The sequence below is a fragment of the Seriola dumerili genome, unplaced genomic scaffold (assembly GCF_002260705.1).
Source record: "Seriola dumerili isolate Sdu_G_001 unplaced genomic scaffold, Sdu_1.0 BDQW01000043.1, whole genome shotgun sequence".
Lineage (NCBI taxonomy): Eukaryota > Metazoa > Chordata > Actinopteri > Carangiformes > Carangidae > Seriola > Seriola dumerili.
In genome coordinates, this window is record NW_019174298.1 from 1,420,506 (window position 1) to 1,438,418 (window position 17,913).

The 17,913-nt window shown below is 40.8% G+C and overlaps 1 protein-coding gene across 6 annotated transcripts in view; it reads right to left on the reverse strand.

Annotated features, from left to right (window-relative positions):
- Positions 1–3,995: 3,995 nt before the first annotated feature.
- Positions 3,996–17,913, reverse strand: part of raf1 (Raf-1 proto-oncogene, serine/threonine kinase) — a 25,209-nt gene continuing 11,291 nt past the window's right edge. The window contains exons 1-19 of one of the 6 annotated variants that reach the window (XM_022739130.1): positions 15,118–15,570; positions 14,601–14,675; positions 13,007–13,233; positions 12,736–12,848; positions 12,496–12,598; positions 12,247–12,404; positions 11,639–11,728; positions 9,639–9,792; positions 9,044–9,163; positions 8,857–8,881; positions 7,928–8,037; positions 7,656–7,773; positions 7,358–7,442; positions 7,003–7,179; positions 6,877–6,923; positions 6,626–6,744; positions 6,362–6,493; positions 5,344–5,478; positions 3,996–5,222 (exon numbers count right to left, since the gene is read on the reverse strand). In XM_022739130.1, the coding sequence (XP_022594851.1) occupies positions 5,079–5,222; positions 5,344–5,478; positions 6,362–6,493; positions 6,626–6,744; positions 6,877–6,923; positions 7,003–7,179; positions 7,358–7,442; positions 7,656–7,773; positions 7,928–8,037; positions 8,857–8,881; positions 9,044–9,163; positions 9,639–9,792; positions 11,639–11,728; positions 12,247–12,404; positions 12,496–12,598; positions 12,736–12,848; positions 13,007–13,207 (2,031 nt within the window). In that variant the 5' untranslated portion in view covers positions 13,208–13,233; positions 14,601–14,675; positions 15,118–15,570 and the 3' untranslated portion in view covers positions 3,996–5,078. Of the gene's footprint in view, positions 5,223–5,343; positions 5,479–6,361; positions 6,494–6,625; positions 6,745–6,876; positions 6,924–7,002; positions 7,180–7,357; positions 7,443–7,655; positions 7,774–7,927; positions 8,038–8,856; positions 8,882–9,043; positions 9,164–9,638; positions 9,793–11,638; positions 11,729–12,246; positions 12,405–12,495; positions 12,599–12,735; positions 12,849–13,006; positions 13,234–14,600; positions 14,676–15,117; positions 15,571–15,771; positions 15,792–17,913 lie in introns of those variants that run through there. The other 5 variants (XM_022739133.1, XM_022739129.1, XM_022739132.1 and 2 more) reach the window with 5 other exon arrangements.

Here is a 17,913-nt window from a genome sequence, read left to right on the forward strand (position 1 = left end):
GGTGAACACTTCCTTATGGGATTCAAAGTCCCAAAGTTATAAGATGAAAGGAGGCAGGAAAATTATATCCTGGGTCATTAAGTGCAGGGAATAAAATTTGATTAATTTTTCACTGAAATACAGTGAAGAACTCACACATTTTATATTACATCGTGTACTTCCTGACACAGACGAGTTATTGACGCATTCATTACTAATCATTTGGATTTAATGTTTATTATTCTCTGCTTCACGCTTCTGCCACAATGAAGGGTATCTCTGAAAATTAGTGATGGTGCCTGGAGACTGCATTATGACATTGTGTGTTCAGTTTTATTACTTTTTATTTCCTGCCTCTGTAGTTATATTGTATCAGCCCGCTGGTGACAGCAATGCAATGTCCCACCAGATTTTCATTTTGCCACCTCAGAGACTTTCTGTAGCAACAAAAAAACCAAACACTTCTTTCTGCCTATGAGCTACTTCATCTGAGAAAGCACAAGGATGCACAATAAGGAAGCATATGCATTTATTATCAAGTTATCATACGTTTTGCTTTAACACTCCTTAATAAAACTTTGTGTCTGATATGGATTTTCTGCGAAAAACTTCTATCAGCTACACTTTCTCCCTCATTGAAAAATCCACAATTTATAAATATGCAAATATTGCTCATTTCAAAAGATTAACTACAGGAAAAAGAATGGTCCCGCTTCACTGAAAAGTCCATTACGTGCTCTGGAGGCTTCATGTATCCACATTTTCTGTGCATTCTCGACTACGATTGGCTAACAAATGAGCTGCGCTGTCACAAAGTCATTCTCATAGAAACAGTATAGTGTAAAACTCAGATTAGAGAGCACAGAGAAACTGTCTGCCTTCAACAGAAGAATGTGAAAACAGCCGTCTAGTTACAAACTCGGCACATGCTGTACGTCTGTACAGTGAAGATCAAACATCCAGATGATGTTCATCCAAGAATATGTTCAAAATTCTTTGTTGAACTGATATGATGCCTTGGCGTTCTGACCCTCTTGTTATTCATGTTACGAGGGGCCGGAAAGAACTCTGTCACACCTGGCACACTTTCTGCATACAGGTGAATCATGAGTAACTGACATGGCTGCAGAGCTGAGAAGTCTGACATAGGGGAGCTCGATGACTGCATAGCAGACTTTCACATCTGTGATTTGTCTTAGAAGAGGCTGTGATTCATTAAACAGACTCACACTGTTAGCTTTAACAAATATCAGCAAACATCTCCCACAGATATAATATGCTCAACATAACGTATTGTCAGGCTTCCAGATGCTGCTCATGTTTTCCCCTCACAACAAGCGCACACTGACCTGGCCTGGTGAGAGTCAAAGCCACTGAGGAACCCAGAGCAGTGACACTGTGGGCCCTGAAGCTCCAGCTGAGGAGCTTCCGTCTAGACTCCCCCCAGCTGTCTGCCAAGCTGCTGCACAATGTGAACAACTTGTGCTGTGTGTGTGTGTGGGTGTGTGTGTGTGTGGGTGTGTGTGTGTGTGTGTGTGTGTGTGTTTGTAGGGGGGCACGCTGCTCTGACCATCTGCTGAAGAACACAGCGTAAGTGATGTACTTCCATCTCATGATGAAGGAGAATGTAAAAGTGATGTGTGGTAAACATGGGTATTTTTTTTTTAATACTGGTTTAAAATGCAACAGAATGAAATAGGGCTGCAACTAATGATTATTTTCATTATTGATCACAGTTTCCCAGAGCCAAAGGGGACATCTTCAAGTGTCTGGTTTTGTTCTACCAAAAGTCCCAAAATATTCAGTTGATGAGAAAAACAGCAAATCATCTCATCAGAGCATGTTTGGGATTTTTTTCACTATTTTTGCTTGAGAAATGACTGAAAAGATCAATCAGAATAGCTAAAGGATTATTTTTTCTGTTGATTGACTCATCGATTAAGTGTTTCAGCCAATAACACCATCGACATTGCTGCTTTAATAAGTGAATACTGTGGATCCCTCAGTGGGCATGCACGTGTATGTTCTTGTTGCCATCTGGTGGCAAAGTTGAGACACAAGAGGTCTATGTGCAGTAGCTGTTATGGTTACATAATCAGCCAGTTGAGCTGCATGAGTGTGCCTTTACTTTGTCACAGAATTCACACAACCACTGAAATAACATTCACAACACATGTACTTTTAAAAATAACCCGAGTGTAGGTTGCTCATAAAGGTGTGGCCTTATATCGCAGGAGTATTAGAGAACAACTCTCACATGAAGATGAAAGTAAAAGCTTTTGATTCTCAGATAGAGTTGGAGGCCATAACAGACAGAGGCAAGAAGCTATCTTGGCAGACCCTGTTAAATTGATTGAAGAGCTCCTATTAAAGATTGGTCCACTGTGTCTGGAGGTCAAATCACATTAGCTTAATGTTTAAGGAAAATGTCCTTCTGTCCTCCCTTTGAGCACAGACAGTTCTCTCTGTCTGTGCTCAACAGTTCACTTATATACTTACACTGGTAATGAAATTACTTTAAGATTCATTATTATCAGTGGTGGACAGTAAATATGGACATTTACTGCACTGCACTTGATGTTACCATTTCCATTTCTTGTTACTTCTGCTAAACTGCATTTTAGAGACCAATTTTGTACTTTGTACTCCACTACATTTCTCCTTCCAAGACTGAAATTTTACACAAGAAACATTTGGTATGTTCATGAAATGCAGGGCATTGTTGAAGATTAAACCAGTGGTTCCTAACCTTTTCAACCCATTAACAAAAAATAATTTGCTAGTTGCTCAGCCCTCGTCACTTTTCACTTTTTCACTTTCACTTTTCGTCACTTGACTATGAGTTGTTAGCAGTTCCACATCCATCACAAAAAAAGATTAAATTTAAAATAATTTTAAATCGTTTGTGTTGGGTTGCAGAACTTATTTTTTTCTTTTCTACTCCATGAATAATCTCACAACCCCTCAGATTTATCTTTTGGTCCTATGGAGGGTCTGATCCTGAGGTTGGGAACCACTGGACTAAACTCCCAAATTGTATATCAAACAAGAAGAATAAACTAACTCAACCTTGACCTGCAACAGCATTTACATTGCTGTATTGCTACTTTTAGGATCTGAGTTTTTTTCACACCACTGATTATCATGCAGGTCTCATGTGGAGCATGCGGACTCACATCATGGAGGAACACCCACTAGATGGAGCTATTGTACGCCAGAGACGTTTGAGCTCTGTTGATTTCATCTTGGCTGGCCTGTGTGGCTTGTCAGAATGCAGAAATAGAACAGATAAACACATAAGGCAAAAGTGTTGTAAAAATAGACGACTAGTGGTCAGCCGATGGCTTTTGCTCTTATTGTGTTGCTCCACTTCTGATGACATCAGGCCTATTTTACCCTGTGATGGGGCTTTTTGAGACATGTGATTCAAATGAGATAAAGCACTTAAAAAGCTTCCATCATGTTTTTTTTTTTGCCTTGAGCTCAACTCAAAGAGCCACAAAACATAAAAAATAAACACTAATTCCTTCACTTATATTTAGAACACAGCAAATATCCCCATATTTATAAATTTGCACTTAGGACTGAACCAAGTCAAGTGGTCCTGTCCAGCAGGAACTACACGTTGGATGTTTATACTAAAACAAAATATAACTGTCCTCTCTCTTTCCACCACGTCCCTCCCTTGCTGAATGATTGTTGTTCCACTGTGCTTGCCAGTGGCTGTGCAGCTCGCTGTGGCATCAGCCAATGGTGGAATCCCCTGGTTGCGTGTCTGGACTGGATCCCCTGTGAGGTTACACCACGTTGCCACTGCTACAGCAAACATTACACCCTGCCACAAAGTCTTGCACATGTGTGGGATTTTACCGAGGCAGAATATCTGATGTCAACTGCCCATCTCACCTGCTGCATTTAAAATGAAGGTCAAATGATATACAGTCTCAATACAACATATATTGACTTAACAATGTTTGTCTTTAACAAGAAGTAACAAAAGATGACCAATTGGCAAAGAAATTTAACTTAATTTTATTAAAATATTGAACAGACAACTTTCTCACCAAGTTCACAATAAAACGTTTAACCTCCTGATAGAGACATGATAAACAAATACAAATTAGTTTCCAAATCATTTTAAATATTTAAGACAACTGCCAAATGTCCAGCTCATGATAACCTACCCATGACAGGACTGATGAGAATGTGTTGGTATCTACAGATCATTTTACTCAGAGCTAGGAAACCATTGTGTTTACTGTTGGAACATAACCATTGCTTTTGCTAAAATGTGCAAAATTTTCCATCATCACTTCTGCTCGCTGTCTGACAGGCTATAATTCCTCCCAAAAAAAGACCCCCCCCCAAAAAAAAAACAAAAGACGATAGAAAGAAGTCAAAGACGACAAAGACAACAAAAAAAGACATCAATTTCCCATATCTACTCCATTATCATTTAAGACAATGTAAAATCAACTACTACTGTGCAACTAAATGGACTACATCCAACGGCTTTGTTTGTGATAACAAGAGGAAAATGAAGTTGTGCAGGATCTTAGTCCAGGCTTTGTTTCCTCTTAAGGCAGGTAAGCTTTAAAGGTCCTCTTCATCAGAAACCAGCGCGACCAGATAGAAGGGTGTGCTTCACATCACAGAACCCAAATCAAGAGAGACATCTGTCTGTCTTGAGCTTCCTTCAATGTCCATTAATCGCTGTCTTAGGTAGGTGTGCGTGCATGTATTTACAACTTTTACCAAATGCATTGCCACCGTGGAGCCCCTGCATACTTCTTAATACGTGCAGTGAAAAGCAAGGCACCACCTCCATGTATCTTATGCCAACCTCTTCATGTGTACATCCCACTGCAATCCATCATCACTCACTCCCTTCCGTAGTTAATCTCAGATGTACTTTTTCTGACTCTTTTTCCTTACATAATGTATTGATTAGCATGGGTTTATGTATGGTTGCATGTACATTTTTATGTCTATATTGGCATCTGTATGTAGAGAATTTGGTTGTACTGAGCATTTGGACTATTTCGAAGAGGAGGGGAAGTGGAACGAGAGGAGGAGGAGGGGCAGTGCTGTCTGAGCCTCTAGAAAACAGGCAGTCTGGTGGAGGTCAGAGTACAGGCATTGATATCCTCAGTGTGAGAGGCTCTGTGCAGGGACGGTTCTGAGGCACTGCGGTTTATCTTAGGGAGGGCATGCTGGAGAAGTTTCGAATGGCAGGACAAGATCTGAAAAAAAAAAAAAAAAAAAAAAAAAAAAATCATAAATGAGAAGAAAAATAAAATATTAGTTAAATAAAGCACTCTTGATTCAGCTTGTTGTCTACTACTACCAAGAGAAGCAGTTCACCTGTGGGAAGAGCGGCCTCTCGTCCTTGGACTTCTTGATGCAGTCAGCCACCAGCCTTTTCATGGCTTTGGGGCAGTTCTTGTAGAGCTTACTGAGGTCTGGGGACAAATAGCCTCTTCCCACCATGAAAATAATCTGAGAGGGGGAGTCACAAGGAAACAGATGAGACTAGGAAATGTGTATAAAATATTTCAGAGTTGAACTATTGAGCCAAGTCAGTGTGATAGTCAGAGACACCTGATCAATACTAAATCAGCAGTCCACCTCAGAGATACTTTATAAATATGGCCAGTGAGTCTAAGGTGACAGGCATCTAAAACACTGGAGCTATTGTAAAGGCATGAGTGCATGATGCTGCAGAGATAAAGGATGATAGGAGTACTCTATGTGCTTGCCAGGTCAGCTGAGTACAAAGTCATTCTACAGTATCAAGGAGACTAGGAGTACAACAGTGGATCATAACAGCACTTATGGGCACACTTTGTACAGCAACTTTAGCCTGATTCCGATACAGGCAGTAAACTGAACTGAACAAAGAGCCAGACACGATATAGACCAGGTCTTGTGGCCTGCAAAAGGACGAAAAACCACAGACCACATATGCGCACCCAAGCACCCCTTTTCTCACACACGTACAGGGTTGTGTTACGGGGTCTAAAATTAGGCCAGTGGCTCCAGGGCGCCCGCCTCTGTTCCATGATTGGCCTTAGGCCAGCTCAACAACCCCCTTCAGACAGCGGCCCAGTGTCTTTCCACCACCTTCTGGCCTAGGTTTGCAGCCTGACACTGGGACCGAGGCGAGGACCAGAGCTAGATATATGTCTGATTGTGGTGGTACAGCTTTTTCTGACATGACCAAATCTAACAATGTGGCAAAAACACCTCCAATCTTTTGCAAATAGATTTTGCAAGATAAAATAATTGCAGGAGGACAAAATGGGTCAGTCTCATTACACCCTCTTAATGCATGAGCCGCATTACCACTAAACTGCCTGTTTTTTAAATAATGAAACTTTACCTGATCTCTATTTGCTATCTGGGAGTATGGGAGCTCTCCCGTCATGAGCTCAAAGAGAACAATTCCATAGGAATAGACATCAGACTGGAAGCTGTAGGGATTGTTATCCTGCATCCGGATAACTTCAGGAGCCTGTGGACATAACAGAAAAAACATAAGCACAAGTTTGTTTGTTTTTTTTTGTTCCTTTTTTGTGTTTTACAACTTAAGTCTCTCAATGTAGTGGTCGTATTGCTGTAGTGAAATGAAAGCTGTGATATTGACCATCCAGAGAATGGATCCAGAAGGCTGCTCCACCTGATGTGAGCCGCTCCACCTGGCCTTCACTGTAGCAAGGCCAAAGTCCCCAATTTTCACTGTTAGCCCTTCATGCAAGAAGATGTCTACACCACTGTCAAGGAATTTACAGCTAAAAACGCACTTAAGAAACTCGTTTTACAGCACCTTAAGTCATTTTATCTGCATCTTTTATGCAGTACAAGTACAGACTTTAACATAGCTGATAAAAAAGATACTGTTGGATTTCATGTCACGGTGGATGATGTTCTTTGCATGCAGATAGCTGTAAATGAGAGAGAAATGAGATGAGATATTGTTTTTTTTATTCGTTCAATGAAAAAATGTCACTCTTCAGGACTTACTCCATGCCCTGAGCTGTCTGCCGGGCAATGTCTATGAGCTGGATCATTTTGAAGTTTGTCTCCAGGACGTGAATATGTTTGTAAAGGCTGCTGCCCTCACACCACTGGGTCACAATGGCCAGGTTGTCCTTCGTCATGTAGCCCATGAACAACAGGATGTTGACATGTCGTGTTTTCCTGCAACAGAGGCAAAGGGGAAGAGGAAATCACCAAAACAAAAGATAAGATGTAAGTTCACGATGAAGATGATTCACACACAGAATTCAACACTTTGCTACTGTCAAAACAGCTGAAAACTCCTGTTGTTAAGACAACTAAAACAAACACTGTATCCATGCTATACTGTAACTCTTACCTCAAGACAGCCACCTCATTCCTGAATGCCTGGAACTGCTCTGGTGTGGGGTCAGTCACCTTTAAAATCTTCACTGCTACGTCACCTGCAACAAAAATACTCCACTCAGCTACTAACCCTGATGCATAAAATCTACTGCAAACTCAAACGAAAAGCAATGCTACATGCACACTTATCATTTTACAAACTTTTTATGCATCAATTAACTTATTTCAAACAGTTACGTGTAGTTTGAGAATGTGAAAGTGTTTATGGTTACACCTGAAAGTGCCCTGCCCAACCTGAAATGCATTCCTACCATGCCATTTCCCTTTGTATACAGTTCCAAAGGAGCCCGAACCAATGCGGGAGTTCAGATACACCTCGCTGGCTTCAATCTCCCAGTAGTAACTAGAGTCCCTCTTGTCCCGAGGCCTCTGTATGAACAGAAATCAAAAAGGCGCAACTGATGTAAGAGACAGAAATGAAACATAAGCGGTTATCATAAGCCAGCATTCTGTAGGGTAGATTGCACAAATTGCTCTGAAAGTATTTTCTCTACATACACATGGACAAGAACATAGAACTTACAATTTTATTTTTCTCATGCGTGTTGAAGGATGGGGCCCTCTCTCGCTGGGCAGGTGCAGGGGCTTTGGACTGGGACCAGCCTGTAGGGCTCTGACTGGGGGAACTCCCGGCTTCAGGAATACAAAGAGGAAGAGCATTCAGGATGGAAGATTTTGTGTCTAAAACTGTCATTTACTACACACTGTACAGGGAATTGTATGTAGAGGACTATACAGTCTGTCTGACATCTCTTCTGATATTACCCAGGCCACCTGAATTTGCCAGTCTGTGCAATGCACAATGGTACTTAGTGTCCGGTTAGTGACCATCAATTATACCCTACTTTTTAGAATGCAACTAAGTGGGATATAATCATTCACTCTAGACATTCAGGTATGCTCTACAAAAAGGCAAATCTATTGTGTACTGGACTATATGGTGAATACTGAAGAATCTGACTTCGTCACAGTTCTCCTGTTTGAAGCTTTCTTTTGTATCAGTCTCACACGCTAAGCAACAGTAAACTAAATCTCCAACAGGGACGTCACATTTGATAATGCACAAGTACAGAAGCAACCATTGTAATGGAAAAAGTGTATGAAGATTGATGATAAAAGTCTCTGCATAGCCTTTTTTCTTGTTTAATGGCCTATCACATCTAGATTAATTTCACATTATTACTCTCTACTGCTTAGCTATTTTTAATGATTACTAAATGTAGTGGGTGGACCTCAATGCCAAATGCTCTGATGAGAAATGTCCATTTTGGTGTTGGTGGTGGTTGAGGGCAGGGCGGATTGGGGGGGGTCGTTATACTGTAAATTCATAAAGAGAAGTTTCAACTCATGATTGAAGGGGGAGATTTGTGGTGAGGGTGAAGGGAGGAGGTGTGATGCAGCAAAAAAAATTGCACGACATGAAGCTAACGAAAATGCAGAGTGGGCACTTACCTGAGTCATGATCACGCATCGCATCCTAGAGAGATAAAAACACAAATAAAGTTCAGTCAGCTTGGTCAAAAAGTAAAAAAGCCACATGCTGTGCTGTCACTCATGGTTTGACTTCAATACTAAGAAGTGAATGCAGCCTGTTAGCAAGGCATGCCATTCAGACTGCACACAGACACTGCTTTCTAACCTTTTCCGGACTCTCAGGTGAGGCCTCAACAAAAGACTGGGAGAAGTGCACAATACCTACTTTCCTCTTCAGCCAGAATCTATGGCACCAGGAGCTGGGGGAGGTATTCAGGCAGTCTAGCTACTCCCCAACAGGGTACAATACAACAGGCCAGTGAGGACAGGAGGGAAAGGGACAGAGTAAAGTAAAGTGAGGAAGGAACAATGACAAGAGTGAGTGATGCTCAGGTTTCTACCTGGACAGAATATATGGGAAATATTCTATAGAACATGCAATACTAGCGAACTGATTATGCAAGTACACTGGCAGTGAAAAAGCAGAAACTAGAACTGAACAGGGGGAAGTCAAGTGTCACACATTTTAAAATCGCTAAAATAAGAAGCCATCAGGGGAATTACACAAAACAGGCTCAACCCTGTCCAGGTGGATTACTTAACACCGAGTTAGATAAGAGATAGAAAAGAGCAAGGGTAGGATAGTTGGAATGCCTGAGATGTACGTAGGAGGGCAAGATCACTCTCAGGCAGGGGATATTTTAGGAGTGGCTGCCTGAACCTACAGGAGTACCCAAGGGGCCGGTGTGGTGTGTAGTTACCTCAATCATGCTGCTGTCTACAGGCAGGGTAGTGCTAACCATGTGGACGTTGGGCGTGGAAGTGGAGCGCTGCCTCTGGGAGAGACCGCCACCTGTGGGTGGGTAGGGCGTGGTGTAGTTGAAGGCATGAGGGGTGGAATATCGGTGGGCTGAGCTGTAACGAGGTGAACAAGGATCAAATAGTAACATTGAGCAGCTGTTGTTTGATTAGATCTTGTATCGCTGCTTCAAAATGGGACACACCACTGACATTTAACAGAAAAACAGATCCTGAATTCTGTAACTTCTTTAAAATTGGGCCACCGTGGGTGTGGTGGTGGTGGTTGGTGCAGGGGCTTTCTGGTTTCATTTCTGTCATTTTCTCTCACTTTCCCCATTCAAGAATCATCTGTTTATGTTGTGCCATCAACAAACTGGTAACGCAAATGCAAAATCAATTAGAAGCATATTATACGGCTAAAAAAACAAAGTAAAACTGAAATATTGCACAAAGAGGAAGTAGTTATTGGTTCATTTTATTATGGCCTTCCCCTTACCCCATTTTTGGCTATCTTGACACTGCAGAGGTATTTTGCCCTTGATGTATGCCAAGACCAGTATTGGCTCAGCTGAAGAGTACAAAGCTCACCAGCCAAATATGTTAATCTCCAAACAATCAAATGTCGGTCTGACTTGAGATGTTCACTTTTAGAAGCACAACATCTAATTTTAACAAGTTAAAATATCCAAAATGATAAGAACAAGATCTGTGCCTGATGTCTACAAATAAAACTTTCAGCTTTGAATTTTGTCAAAGGCCTTGGTACACCTACTTTTAGTGAATTAGTACCTGCGCTGTGCTGTAGCGGCTGGTTAAAATGGGGACAGTGGAACTCCAGCTGAATGAGGTATGTAAACAGAGATCATATTACATCACGCTTATGACCACGGAGTGTGCTCCTTCAGAACAATCCCCCTTTTGGCAACACAAAACTATGTTTCAAAAGAGTGTTTGAGATTGCTCTGCATGGAACAACTTGATACTTTGGCAGCTCAGAGTGCTTTTTAACCATTTTAAGGGCTCCTGAAACAACAGGCTCTTTTCACGCCTCTCGTTACATCAGCCCTTGGACTGGTAAGCCTCCATAAAGCTAAGAACGTCATTAAAAACAGGATTTATTTCAATAAAGATTAAGGTACTTTAGAAATGAGAACATAACTCAAATCAATCATACAGGCTTTTTCTCCTCAGCCCCTGTGTTCCTCCAAAGAATCATCTGGCATTGCCATCTCTTCACACAAGGCAACCTCGGTTCAGACTGTTCTTGTTTGTGGTTCCCTGATGGTGGAACAAGCTACTAAACTCTATCAGAGCAGCGGCGTCCCTCTCTAGATTCAAGAATCTCTTTTAGACTCATCTCTTCCAGGAACACATTCTCTCCTGAGACCTCTAACACCCTAACATGCCTAACTTGCACTTATTTACCTGATCTCCTTGTACTTTGTCTTGTTGAATAGATTTAGTACTTAGTGATTACTCCACCGTCTCCTACTGTACTAAAGCGTGAGTGTTGTCCCTCACTTGTAAGTCGCTATGGATAAAAGCCTCTGCCAAATGAGTAAACATAAATGTAACTGTGTTGCAGTCAAGTATGACAAATAACAGAAAATGAGAATGGTGGCTAAATACAATAGACTGATTCAACACCTCAAATTCATTATCTAGTAATCTAACAAACTAGAGACATAAAAAAGGTGGATTAAACCAAAAGATTTTCTTGTACTTCCTGCTTTTGCCAGGGGGTTTTGGTCCAAGGAACACACTGATCATTAGGTCCCAATACCCAACCATGGTTTGTGTAATTTATATTTTGTGGTATGTATATCCTATGTTGTCACAATATTGTTTTATTTGTGCATGTATGTATCATCTACACCTGAGTGTGGGAAAACTTTCCTCTTGAGGGCAACATGTATCTACTGTATGTATCTACAGATCAAGGATAAAAACTTTGCCTCACCTTGGAAACCGTGTTAAGGATTCTCTCATTCGCCGGGACGTCAGCGGTGGCAGTGATGGGGCACCGCTCTCACCAGGTGTTGGACACAAACTGAATAAAGAGAGAAAAGCTCATAGTATACAGTGCGCCGGAGTGTGTGAATGTTTAACCAAATAACAGTTGACTGCTAAAGACTGCAGTGGTTGTCATGTAAAAAGGGTTTCACTGTCAATGATATGGATCTGCAAATGATTACAGTCCTACAGCCTCCATGCAAAATAACATGAACAAGCTTCTATTCTCAGTGCAAGTATGCAAAGCCACATATGTATGAGCTTAGATCTAGTCAGGAGACCTGTACTATCATAGAATCATCACAGAATTTGCTTTCCCTTTTCTATCTTGACAACACAATTTCTGATGCACTACGAATCCTATTTCAGATTTAATCAGATTAAAATGTAATTTTAAAAAAAAGCTTCTACACAGTGAATGGGTGTAGGATGGCAAACTTGTCTGTAAGTTATATTCCTATAATCAATTATTCTTTATGTAATGATCAAGAAGTACTCTCAAGTTATAGATGTCCCTTTTACGTAATGCTTTCATTTCAACCTGAAGACACTTACAGGAGTTGTCTGATATTGCTCCAGTCCACACACATCGTGGGCACTTTGGTGCTACAATGCTCATGGAATTTGTAGCCGCATGTTTGGCAACGGAAACCATTCAAAAGAAACTTCTGGCAAATATCACAGAATGCCAGCTTCAGATATGTTTTGCGAACCTGAAAATGACAGAAAAAAAAAAGAATTGCATTTTTTTATTTAAAAGTCACACTGAGTGTTGAGGATATTGTAAATGCTTCAGGTACTCACAAAATTATGTGTTGTCAAAGGAACATGATCTAAAACCTCCACCAGCAGCTCTTCTCCAATCAGAGAGGTGGAGTCAGTATTCCAATCCATCCGAAATTTTTTGCTGTTACAAAAACGGACAAAAGATTTCCATTGAGGGATGTCAAAGCAGACAAAATAACTAAAGCAAGTGAGAACGTGATCTGCACAAACTCTGATCTTATTTCCCTGGTTTCAAACCCACAACAGTCCACAGCTCACCTCCTCTGTCCTGGGTGCAGCCTGAACACAGCACAGCACTGAGGCTGCAGACCTCGCACCTTTAATGCTTTGATCAGGCAATTGTGCAGAGTCATACCTGGTCGCACGTTCACCTGAGGAACAAAAACAAAAATGAATTCATCAATTCATCAATAACCTACCAGGATGTAAGCTGCTTCATATACCTTTACACAACTGTGTACCAATGCAGTATTTCTGAGGCCTTATTGGAAGTATGGAAATCTCCTACCTGCAGTGCAAATGAACTCACCACAGTGCGTTGCTGGTTTGGGAGGTAGACTCGGATAGTGCTGCTAGTCTTGGAGTCGGGCATCTTGCTGTCATCTGAGGAGCGACGCTGGCAGGGAAAGCCCTGCACCATGGTTGGTGAAAGGCACGGGCCCTCGAACGCAGAGTCCTTCATTCCGAAGCCGTTGCTCAGAGTCTTCCACGCTCCCTGGAGGTGCTCCATTAGTAAAGCCAAGTGCTCTCAATGGTCTGGAAAAAAAGAAAAGCAAAACACACACATACACAAACAGTATTAGTACTTAGAATGTTTGATGGCACTCATCACCAATTGATTTCTTAATTAATATTACATAAGCTCTCTTTGTAAGGATATTGGTGGTGTGCAGACTCAGCAAGTGTAAATGAAACAGTATGTAAATCTTTTCAAGTCCACTCCATTAATCTTTTAGATGGTATTCAGATTTAAGTGGATTGTCTGAAGTATTAAACACTATGCCCTGTAGTTTTGAAAAGTGGCTTTAAAACCTTTTCACGTTCCTATCAGATACAACAGATTCTAATAGTGTCAAGTTCTCACAGCAGGGAAAAAGTAACAAAACAAAGACAGAATTGGTTTAAGGCATTGAGGACTTATTGGATGTAATCTCCAAACATAATCTCACCAGCTACAACCCTCTTGGATGATGGTGTGATTAGGGCCATTTCCACTAAAGACAACATGTACGTTGCAACCTGTTTAGTGGTCTCATGAGCTTATTAAATGAAATACCACATGTGAGGGGTTTTTTTGACAAAGGGTTTTTGAAATAAAAGTGGCATCTGTGGCAACTTTCTTTTCCATTGAGAGGCAGCAGCAGAGCAATGTAGACAAACTAATCCACTCAGACAAAGAGAATCTCAGGCCAACATAGAGGTCAGTCGTGTTATTTACAGTATATGCTTTCAGCAGACTTTCTTCTGCATGGTCAGACAAAAGACAACTAAAACTCACCTGTACATACAGCAGAGGATCACAAAATTCACAAACAAGGTCTATAATTAAATACAGAAATGGAAAAGAATGACTTTGAAAAAAAAATACTGGTAAACAAAAAAATGATCTGCTTGAGAGGACATTTGACATTTGTCAGTTAGGCAGTGGCCTGAAGAAAAACACTTCAGTTGTTACAATTCGAGTTGTACCTTCCCTCTTCTGCTTTGTTTTAAATACAAACTGCAGGGCTATATATATACAGTATATATATATATATACATACACATACATACAGAGAGAGAAAAAAGTTTCTCTAATTTTTGGTCTTCATATTCAGTGTGTATACTCACACCCTGCAAAACTCTTTAATTATCTCTGGCGTGTCTTATACAAAGAGCTGCTAACACTGACCATTACTGCAGTTAGTGGTTAGCTGTCACGGCAGACATACCGGTATGTCACTAGTACAGAAAAGCAGGAACTTGGAGGACTGTGGGTCTTCCACCCTTCCCACCATGCTGCAGGAATTGTGTTCAAAACAAGAGCTATGATCCATCCAGGAAAGGGTATCAACAGAAAGAATGTGAAGTCCAGAATAATTAGACTTCGTCAGCTTAGATCTGTTAGTAGTCAGTCTACATACCACGCTCAGTTTTGCAAACCCACGGCAAGTGCTGCATCCACATAAGAGTTTCTGTGAAGTTTCTGTGACTGAAGTCTTCAAAGTCAGAAATGTAGGTGAGATCAATGTCAGCAGGTTAGCATATTTTGGCAGAGTTAGGTTGAGAGGCTCACTGGACTGACTGAACGCCTTCGCAATTAAATCAAAGTTCTTACTAAAATGACAACACGACACGACTACAACTGAAACGTGTGCACAATCTGCACAGTTATAGACGCTACTACTAACCACGTATGTTTTATTAAGGCCTGGTAGATCCAGATATAACTGTGAAATTGCCTGTAGGCCCTCAGAGGCCAACTATATCGTTAAACTTCAATGCATAGCTCTCTTCACCTTCCATTCAAATTTCACTAATTCAAACGGTACATTTCCTTGGTCGTTTGCCTTAAGTAGATGCGATTTAACAGTTGTAGTTAGCATTTCAAACATAACTCAAAGAGTAGCAATGCTAGGAGCCTGTAGCCTATATGCTTACCAAGAGAAGTTAGAAAAGTTGTGCTCCGCCATAACTTCAGGAAAAAGTGGCGTCGGTGACATCATCATATTTGCAACGCATTCAAAGAAAAGAGGAAAAAGTCGAAGTTGCTAAAAACCCTGAAACCGTATCAAATAAACTTGTATCCGGTAAATGTAGCAACACTGTAGAACGTCGAGGTCATAGGCGGGTCTCTTTTACGAGCCACCTAAAATAATAGAGGAAAAGTTTTATCTCCCAGTCGCGGTAAATAGGAAAAAATCCGTCGGACCCTCAAAGTGACACGACGAGGGATATTCTTTAAGTCCCGTGGAGCACTTTCAAATTAAAACTCCCATAAATCGCTCGGCAATGCCTCGCTTTTCAAATCAATATTTACTTTGTTCAGGAGAAGGTGAAAAGGTTTGAGTTGGTGTCGTGCGTCCGTCTGACGCCAGTGATTGAAACAGGACCTTGCAGTCATAACAAGAGTTGCAAGCATCACTCACACTGCGCAACTATAGCACAAACTTAAGCCCTCCCACTCCGGTGTTACTGTTGTTTTTGCTCCAAAAAAATCTACGGTAGATTTTTTTTTAAATGTTAGGCTCTTAATATATGTTAACATCTTCCATGTATACGACATATAAGGTCTATTTCTGTTATCTATGTCACCTTAAAGACTGCAGACCGAGGAGCTCAAACTGCCGAGGTTTATCTTTTCGCAAAGGCTGGTGCGTATGAAACATTCATATATGTTTTTAATGCGCATTCGTTAAAGTATTAAATTGCAACAGTATCTTTTGAAAAGCAAAAATAGGCCCACTACCGGTTTGGAGTAAAGGAGTAACCCAGTATTAACTCCAAGTGCACCATCATCTGGAGACATTGGGACAGTGCAACACTGAAACCTTGGAATCATTTTGAAGACTTCCCGATATTCATGGCAGCAATTTTACATTTAACACATCTAGTCAACAAGAGAATAAAGATTCAACTTGAGGAAGGCTATGACAGTACGCAACAGTCAGAAAAAAAGTTTCATATAAAAATCACGATTTTTAAAATTGACAGAATTGCATCATTGTTAAATTTACATGGGTTTGAAATGTTTCCAAACGTCAAACAGGCTTAAACATAAGCTTCTTGTTTTCCAAATTGGCCCTGAAACACTGCCATTGTGAAACGGTAGCCTCTTACACTCACCATGTGTTCACCATTTCTGTAGCATCCCAGTCTGGGTCCCCTGAGGTCCCCCTAATCACAGATGGCTCATAGGTCCTCTCAACAAGCTGGAGTTGACACCATTTGAGAATAAAACAGCCTCATAAACACCCCGGTCAATATGTCTTGATGGGTTCAGCACACATTGTTTCCATAAAAAAAGCAGCAGAAATCTGGTTCATAAAGCCATGTTCTTTCCCTATTTAACAAAATACTGTAGGCCTACTTTCAATCTAGCCGTGTAACTTTACAGTTTAGTCAGCTTTTCTGAAAATGGCATTTTCTAACAGATATCCTATCTAACAAATAGCAGAAATACCAAATACTGTTTCTGTGAAGATGAGGGCAGGGCTTTGTCATTGTGGAGCGTTTTAAGGTACCCCACCCCACATGCAACAGTACCACTGTATTTCAGTGAGCTTGGAATATTATGATAATAGATCTCATAATCAATTCAAAATCATGTACCACAGGTTGTTATATTTTTCCCTGCTTTGTGTTAAAGGTTGTGAGATGCAAAATAGAGACCATAGGAAACAGAAATTGCTATCCCAGAGCTCTATAACCAAAGCCACCTTAAGACTGAAATGAATGCTTCTTTCCCACTTATTGATCTGACTGAGCACTCAGGCCGGTTAGCTGAGATGCTTGCAGCTCCCATGGATTGTTTCCTCTATCAGTCTTCTTGTATTCAAAATATGATGCAGTCAGGGCTCATTAAACAAGAAGAGTCAGCATCAGGGTTATACAATAATATGTTTATAAAATCATCATTTTGAAACACAAACACACCACTGTTTGATTGTTTTGACCACAAATTGTTTTAGACCTCTTTACACTCTCATTCCAAATGGTCTTCAAAATTTAGCTTAAAGTTTGCACAAACATTTCTGAAGGTTTATTGTATCAATTTAGCTTCGTGGACAGGCTTAAACATAAGCTTCTTGTTTTCCAAATTTGGCCCTGAAACACTGCCATTGTGAAACGGTAGCCTCTTACACTCACCATGTGTTCACCATTTCTGTAGCATCCCAGTCTGGTCCCCTGAGGTCCCCCTAATCACAGATGGCTCATAGGTCCTCTCAACAAGCTGGAGTTGGACCCATTTGAGAATAAAACAGCCTCATCAAACACCCGGTCAAATATGTCTTGATGAGGTTCAGCACACATTGTTTCCATAAAAAAAAGCAGCAGAAATCTGGTTCATAAAGCCATGTTCTTTCCCTATTTAACAAAATACTGTAGGCCTACTTTCAATCTAGCCGTGTAACTTTTACAGTTTAGTCAGCTTTTCTGAAAATGGCATTTTCTAACAGATATCCTATCTAACAAATAGCAGAAATACCAAATACTGTTCTGTGAAGATGAGGGCAGGGCTTTGTCATTGTGGAGCGTTTTTAAGGTACCCCCACCCACATGCAACAGTACCATGTATTTCAGTGAGCTTGGAATATTATGATAATAGATCTCATAATCAATTCAAAATCATGTACCACAGGTTGTTTAATTTTTCCCTGCTTTGTGTTAAAGGTTGTGAGATGCAAAATAGAGACCATAGGAAACAGAAATTGGCTATCCAGAGCTCTATAACTA